Source organism: Planococcus citri, chromosome 2, assembly GCF_950023065.1.
Source record: "Planococcus citri chromosome 2, ihPlaCitr1.1, whole genome shotgun sequence".
In the NCBI taxonomy this organism is placed as follows: Eukaryota; Metazoa; Arthropoda; class Insecta; order Hemiptera; family Pseudococcidae; genus Planococcus; species Planococcus citri.
Window position 1 is genome coordinate 37,923,088 of NC_088678.1, and position 7,749 is coordinate 37,930,836.

At 34.2% G+C, this 7,749-nt stretch overlaps 2 protein-coding genes across 2 annotated transcripts in view; one reads left to right on the forward strand and one right to left on the reverse strand.

Annotated features, from left to right (window-relative positions):
• Positions 1 to 1,501: 1,501 nt before the first annotated feature.
• On the reverse strand, positions 1,502 to 7,048 carry LOC135835678 (oocyte zinc finger protein XlCOF6-like). The gene is made up of 4 exons (XM_065350056.1): positions 6,659 to 7,048; positions 6,423 to 6,575; positions 6,212 to 6,351; positions 1,502 to 3,583 (listed from the first exon to the last, which is right to left on the reverse strand). The coding sequence occupies exons 1-4, from the start codon at positions 6,824 to 6,826 to the stop codon at positions 2,227 to 2,229; spliced, it is 1,818 nt and encodes a 605-aa protein (XP_065206128.1). The 5' UTR covers positions 6,827 to 7,048; the 3' UTR covers positions 1,502 to 2,226.
• An 82-nt stretch (positions 7,049 to 7,130) lies between these two features.
• The window catches only part of LOC135835679 (zinc finger protein 391-like), a 2,570-nt gene continuing 1,951 nt past the window's right edge, over positions 7,131 to 7,749 (forward strand). Inside the window, exons 1-3 of the mRNA XM_065350057.1 lie at positions 7,131 to 7,332; positions 7,412 to 7,551; positions 7,620 to 7,749. The exon at positions 7,620 to 7,749 is cut by the window's right edge and continues 59 nt beyond it. Coding sequence (XP_065206129.1) covers positions 7,420 to 7,551; positions 7,620 to 7,749 — 262 coding nt within the window. The 5' untranslated portion in view covers positions 7,131 to 7,332; positions 7,412 to 7,419. The remainder of the gene's footprint in view (positions 7,333 to 7,411; positions 7,552 to 7,619) is intronic.

Genomic DNA, 7,749 nt, shown 5'->3' on the forward strand with positions numbered 1-7,749 from the left:
TAAGGATGGGTCACACTAATTTCTATCAAAATAAGTTCATGAGTACATCGCTGAATTCTACACACTGTGGCCTGTTAGATGAGCTAGTTATTGTTCATCAAAATTGTTTTCAAAAAATGTTTAGAGGGTGTAAAAAAATAGGGAACGAATCAAGCCCAGTTTTCTATTTTTTTTACCAGGTAAAAAAAAATAGAAAACCCATATTAATTTTTGTTCTCCAATTTTTCACCCCCCCCCCCCCTATTTTCAGAATTTTTGCTCGCTGACGACCATTTAAAGGTGTGATATCAATTTTATTCATTTTTGGGGAAGTATTTGAATGTGCGGCTCTGCACTTTTGTAAATAATATTGTCCAAAAAACACTTTCTACAGTTGATTACATCAAAGTAAACAATCAACCAAAAAAATTGAATAAATTATTGATACCCCTCTAATATAGGTTTTCTATGAAAGCAAATGAAACAAAAACGGATACAAAATTGAAGACTTTAAGTATAGCAGTAACATGAAAACAGAAAATTGGAGCAGGAACTTTCACAGCAATTTTTCACCACCTATACCTATCCGCAAAAAATTTCCAAAAAATAGTTCATCTGGTGGTCCAGGAATTTTAGAGTCCAAAAATACGTGTATTAAATTTTTTTGTTGAAAACTTGCGCAAATAATCTTTATAAATTCTCAATTTTATCCTCAATTATGTTTTCAAGCACTGAATACACTAATGATAACGGAAAGGGCACTTTTTGGCATGATTAATTAATAATTTATTAGGAAACGTTGAATCTGTGTTGTTACTATTGAAAACACAGAAAAAATGGGGGGGGGGGAGTAAAAAAATAGTGAACTCGTTTTTTTGCAAAAAAATTTTTTTTGGCGAACTTAATGAAATTAACTTGTTAACGAATGTTTGCTGATTTCAATGCGCTTTTCAGTCTTTCTCTAGCTTCATTAGGTCAAAAGAAATTTCAATTTATGTCCTTAGGGGGGTAAAAATATAGGGTCGTTACCCCTACGTTTTATTATTTTTTCACGCGGATTCTCAAAAATCTGGTTTTTGGACGTTTTTTGAATTTCTTATAAAACACTTTTTAGATCCCAACCACAAACTTTCAAAATATTGAAAGTCTTCTCCCTCTGAGTCTGAGTAAACTCAGTAAAATCCAAATTCCATTTTCAAAAGTTGCTACTCTATTATAGATTTTAGTGGATTTTAAATCTGCCAAAATTCAAATTCTTGAGTATCTGCCAAAATCCGTGTAAAAAAACCAAATTTAAATATTGTCTTTCTGTTAAAGTTTCAAATTGGCCTACTAGCTCGTACCTGCTTTTTTTCCTGAATTGAAAAAAAATCCTGATTTTGCGGAACTTTTTTTGTTTTTTTGTTGGGGGTGGGGGTCAATTGAGCTTGCAAGATCTTGGGTCAAAGGCGAATTTACAGGGTGCTGGTTACTTAAGAAACCTCGAAAACACACGTTACCTACATAATAAACTGAACTCGTATTGATAGGTACGATATTTTTTTTTCATGAGAAGAACAAAAATAATAAAACTAAAAAATATGTTACAGATAATGAGAAAAAACGACCAACAATTTTAAAAATTAGGTAAGTACGCGTATTTTATATGTATCACAATAACATAGGATTTTTTCACGTTTAACTTATTTGAAACACGTATGAAATAGTATAAAAATAATAACATCAAGAACAAAATTTGGTACATACAATACGTATAAACGTAATCGACTAAATAAAAACCCAATCTAAATATCCAAGTCACTCAAGTCAGTAATGGTACTTATAGAAACCAATAAAGACAATCGTTTACATTCGATACAAATTATTCTATCTTTGTGAATACCTATTACCTATCAACTAATAAACAAATAGCCTAAACGCTTTCTCGACGAAAAAAAAAGTCAACGAAACGATAAAGAATTATTAGTAAAAAATGTCGAACGAATATTATATTATTTTTTGGAAACACTGCACCGTTCCCAATGCACCTTTAAACACCTTTCAGTTTTAAATAAACCGCCACATTTATCGCAAAAGAACGCCTTGTTTTCATCGTGAGTTTTCTCGTGATCTTTGAGATCTCTTTCGTAAGCGAACTGTTTATCGCACGTGTTACACTTGAACTCTCTCACACGATGGTGCTTTTTCGTATGGGCGGTTAAATGAGAACTGGAATTATACTTTTTCCAGCAAACCGAACAATCGCACCTATTTGCGTAGATTCATCTCCGTCAACATATGCGCCCTGAAGGACGCCTTCTGGGCGTAAGATTTACCGCAGAACTGACACACGTAAGATTTGGTAATTAAATGGAATCGATAATGTTGCCTTAAGTAACCAATTTTCCGAAACGTGCGTCCGCATAGCTTACAACTGTGCGAATCATTATTAGCGCTAGCAATCGACGACAACTTATCGGACTGATTTTCACTGACAATCGATTTGTTACACAATGGCTTATGTTTTCTAAGCAGTACTGTGGTTGTAAATCGTTCGTTACAAATGAAACATTGGTAAGGCTTAAGATTAAACTCGTCGATGATGTGGATTCTGAGAAGCCACTTAGATTTGAATTTTTTCTTGCATTTGCCGCATTCGAACTTGAGGACGTTTTCGACTTTCGATCGGTTTATCGCGGAATTTACTTGTTTATCACAACGAGTGAGATGCGATCTAAGAGCAGATTTAGCTGCAAAAGTTTGACAGCACGAGACGCACGTGTATTTCGAGCATAAATTTTTCATTACGTGATTATCCAAGTTGACTTTAATGGAAAACCCGCGTCCGCAATTATCGCACACGAAGGATTTGATTTTCTGATGGTATTCTTCGTGTTTACGGGCTTTGCACTCCGAGTCGAACGCCCTCTGGCAAACGTTACACTTGTATTTTTTTTCGGAATGGGCTCGTAGATAGTGCTTTTTAGCGTAATTCAATTTAATAAAAGTTTTTTGACAAACGGCGCAACAGTATTTACCACCTTTGAATTCAATCCTCAAGGCAGAGGCGACAGTCTCCATTACAGTACGGTTACCGTGTTCGGCGTAATGTTTGACGAAAACGTTACGCGAAATACACGACAATGGGCAAATATCACATCGATAACAACGAACGCCATTTTTCTCGTTGACAAATTTCTTCAACGGATCGTTTTTTTGGTTGGCAAAGGTCATGAATAAATTAGCCTGCGGATGTTCGGTTTTGTAATGTTGGGCGAACACATCGGGGTGAGCGTCACAGGAGAATTCGCATAAATCGCATAGAAAGTGCTTCCGTTTGTTCTCATCGGTAACCAAGTAGTTTAGCAGTACTCGCGGTATGTACGGTTTGAGAGAATTCGTTATTTTCAAATAGCACGAATAACACATACCGCGATTTTGGGCGCTTTCTATTTTACTCTTTAGAAATACCGAGCCGCATTTACTGCATTTTGAGACGTTTTTCGGTCCTTCGTTAGATGATACAGCAGGTGAAGACGAAAGAACTTTGGTATTACAACTCTCGGCGGGGGCTTTAATCGTAGTCGCGTTCGCATCGACAAATACGTAGCGTCCGGGAGCACACCTAAAAAAGAACGTACGATTGTAATGAAAAAAGTTATGTGTTTGTACAAAGATTACTTATAGTATGTACTTGATTATGAGAAAGTAGTTGCATCAATTCTACAGACGACTCGCAATAATTTTGCAGATTTAAAAAGAACAAATAAAACGTCTCAATTTTATGTTTCAACTTATACGTAAGTAGTAGGGTGTACCTTATTTGTATAGTGAAAAATTTTTTTCGATTTTTTTCGCTCCCATCCCCTAAAAACATGACCTCGGATGAGAAAATAATACCCTGAAAATGTCAGCCCCCTAGGTGAAAAAAAAGTCGTGCCGGTGGGCCCCTCAATTTTCCAATATATAAAAATATCGAAGTATCAGGACAAATTTTTAAAATTGTGAACTTTCTAGTTCTAACACCTCAGTTAAGTCCCTACTTACATAAAATCAACCTATATACCAATTTTAGCTCCCTTCTCCACCCAAGACTTACCAGTGGATTTCAGGGGAGAGCTCACATTTATGCCTACATACTTGTGAAAAAATATTTAATGACGCCCTAAATTGTTGTCGGGTTTCACGAGAAAAATTTCTCCAATCACGTTAGTAAAAATGAGTCGTGCTAAGGAGCACGCCTCTCCCCCATTCCCCATCACAAAATATAAAAGAAATCAGAAAAATTGAAATTTTTACATTTTTGATTTTTTTTCCACATCATAATCCTTGGATTTGATCTATTTTTCAATTTTCATTAGAAATACTGTTAAATATTTTATCACCTGTCTACATGATGAAAAGGTGGAACTTGTCTCCTTCCCCAGAAAATGAAAAAAGATGAATACATATTATTACATTTTTTTCTTCCATATTTTAATCCTTGGATTTGGTGGATCTTCATCAGAAAAGCACTACCTATGTCAGAATTTTAAAAACTTGTAGAAAAAGGACGAATTTCTGAATTTTGACTTTGAGAAACATTGAAGCGGACGTTTGTAATAAAATTACTAATGTCAAATTCTCACAGAAGACTTATTGACGTTCTTATATTTTGTAATGTAAGACTTGAAAACTTGGAAAAAATCGTCAAGAATCCCTATCAATGAGATTTCATTTTCAAGTTTGAAGCAAAAAAACATATCCATGACTTGAAACCATCTTTGCAGAGGAGACTTCACCTCCATTCCAAAAAAATTCCAACTTTGTGGATCTCTATCATCTATGTAGGTGGTGAGCATTGTAGAGGAACTGAGAAAAGGTTTTTCTGGAAAAAGGAATTATCTAGAAGCATTCTGCACAGAGATGAAAAATTTTCACTTAATTACGAGTAGGTACCTGTACCTAAACCTACCTATAGACCTCAATATTCTTCAATTTTGGGGTGCTTTTCTTGAAAAAGTGGTTATATCCAAAAGTACTCTGCTCAGAAATGAAGCATTATCAAAAAATTTGTATAGATATGAATTTTTCATTTTTGTTGTTGATTTTTTTTTAACTTTGAGGGACTTTATAGGTAACCAACATGATGTGGGAGACCGGGGAAGGTTTTTCTTGAAATATATAGTGCTTATTCAGAAAGATTCTGCACAGAAATAAAAAATTTTCAAAAAATTTTCACAGACATCCATTTTTAATATTTTTTTTTTTTTATTTTTCCCAAATTTGAGGGGCTCCCTGCAAGAGAGCCAAAATCATTTGGGGGTCCAACAATAGTTTTTTCTTGAAAAGGGGGTTATGTAGAACAATTCTAATGTGGAAATGAGATATTTTCATCAAAATTTCGGATTTCCATAACCATAACTTTGATTTTATCATCATTTTTTGTGATTTTTTCAACTTTGAGGGGCTCCTTACTAGAAGGCCAATATGGTTTGAAGGGCCGGGGAAATTTTTTTTAAAAAAAGGGGATTATTTAGAAACATGCTGGCGCAGAAGCAAAGAATTTTCATGAATTGAATTTTTTTTTGTTTTTCTCCCCACTTAGGGGGCTACCGGCACTATTTTTTTTTACAGATGGGGAAAAATAAAAAATAGGGAATTATTTTCTCACCTGAGGTCATGTTTTTGAGGGGTGGGAGCTACAAAATTCGAACTTTACAAAGTAAGGTACACCCTAATACGTAGTAATGTTGCTAAACCATGAAAACCACCCTTTGTGTGAAGAGAATGTGTAGTTGATCATGCGGTTAAGAGAGTGGTGAAAAAATTATCTCCTCATAGTTTAAAATTACCTAATGGAAATCCAAGGAGTCCACTAAATTGAAAAAAAAAAAAAGGACGACTTTTTGATGACTTTTGGATAACTAAATTTCTACTTACTAGTAGACGCCTTTTTTTTTTAAAAAAATAAAGTATGTAAGTTTGAAATTCAACTTTGATGGGCGATTTTTATAGCATTTTTCAAGCTGATTACGTCGGGATTTTTCACAATTTCAGAGTTTAAGACGCTAACATCACTGTAGTTTCAATGATAATTTTATAGTTTTTGTTATGTTCCTTCTGTATGGATTTTTCATAATTTCATTTGGGAGAAAACCTGATTCGTAGTCGAATTACCAACGAATTGTGCTTTTCTAATCCCTGTCCAAGTGCCTATTACAAAAAATTACTGATCAATAAATATCCTACTGATTGACATTGTTTCACTCACTGAGTTTCATTTCTAGTATCTGATACATTATTGCTGGATACGTCAACGCTACTCGAAACATCGCATTGGTCGAGATCATGGTCACTTACAACATCTACTTCGATCACTTCGATTTCACTTCTAGTACCAGGTTGGTCAAGCTATAACGATTACAGAAAACACTTATTAAATCTGTATTGAAAACGATTCGTAAAACCGTACAATAATTCACCTCTGATTTGATCAACTTGTTTTGAAATTTATCGGCAACAGATAATAAAGCTGCGTTAACTTTGATACATTCATTATGGAAAAGATGCCACGATGCGATGAATTTAGAACAATCGTCGCATAGGATCAACGGTAAAGTATCATGTTTAGAAACCTTCGAATAAAAAATAACAAAATTAAGTAAATTAACAGATAACAACTGATATGTCAAATACGTGGATGACGAGTTTAACTCACCTGAATATTTTTAAAATGAAAATTAATGATGTCGTGGTAACCGAATAAGCGAGACGCTTTGTTGAATATTGATATCACCGGAGTTTTCAATTTTCCACATAGTCTGCATAGTTTGGGAAGACAGTCCTCCTCATGCTGCCCTTTCAAAATTGTTTCCGCCGAGATCATCGTTTCAGGAAACAGGAAGCAACATTAAAGTCTTTTCTCCGCGAAAGAAATGTCTCTATTTTAATGAAACATGAAACAATATTAAAATAACACGAATGAAATAAAGCTCAAAACAAACGTCAAAAGCTCTCAAAATAGTCAAAATCAGCCAAAAAGACGCGGAAAGTCTTATCATTCAAATCGAAGATTGGAATACAGGAATCATGTGACTAGTTCACGTGACAAATTCCACCAATGACCGAACCGAATTCCAATTTATTTACATTATCGTTATCAATTTTTAAAGCACAAAGTTTCACTATAGTTTCACTACTGAGTGAGCTTGAAAATATTTATTTCCAAGTTGAAGGGAATTAATTAATGAAAAAGTAACATTTTAAAGCTCAAATCAGCGAATAACGAATAACCATTTGAACTCAGTGAATTAAGAATAGCAATGTCGTTATTCGTTAGCTTTCGCTAGCTCCTTTTGTGACTTGAACACTGTTTATCACTCCTGATAACGCGTATGTATTATATATTTGTGAAATACTAGGTGAAAATGAATTAATATTAATCTTTCGTACTTTAATTGATCTCATCTAGTATCTAAAATGAAAAAAGGAATTGATAAACTTTGTCGTGTTTGCGGGAAAACCGATAGACAACTTATACCCATATTCAGTGACGATGGTTTGGTTCATAATTTACCTGATAAAATACAGAAGCATTTGTTTTCAATTCACGTAAGTAAATTTAGTAATACTTGAACGTTCACTGTTTCCAAATTACATTGAAATGTTTCATCTTTCAGGTTACCGAGAATGATGACCGGCCGCAAAAATTATGTTACCAGTGTACTTCCACCTTGATATTATGGAACGATCTGTTTGAATTAAGCATTGAAACAGACAACGGTTTTAAAACGCAGTCGAATAGCACTA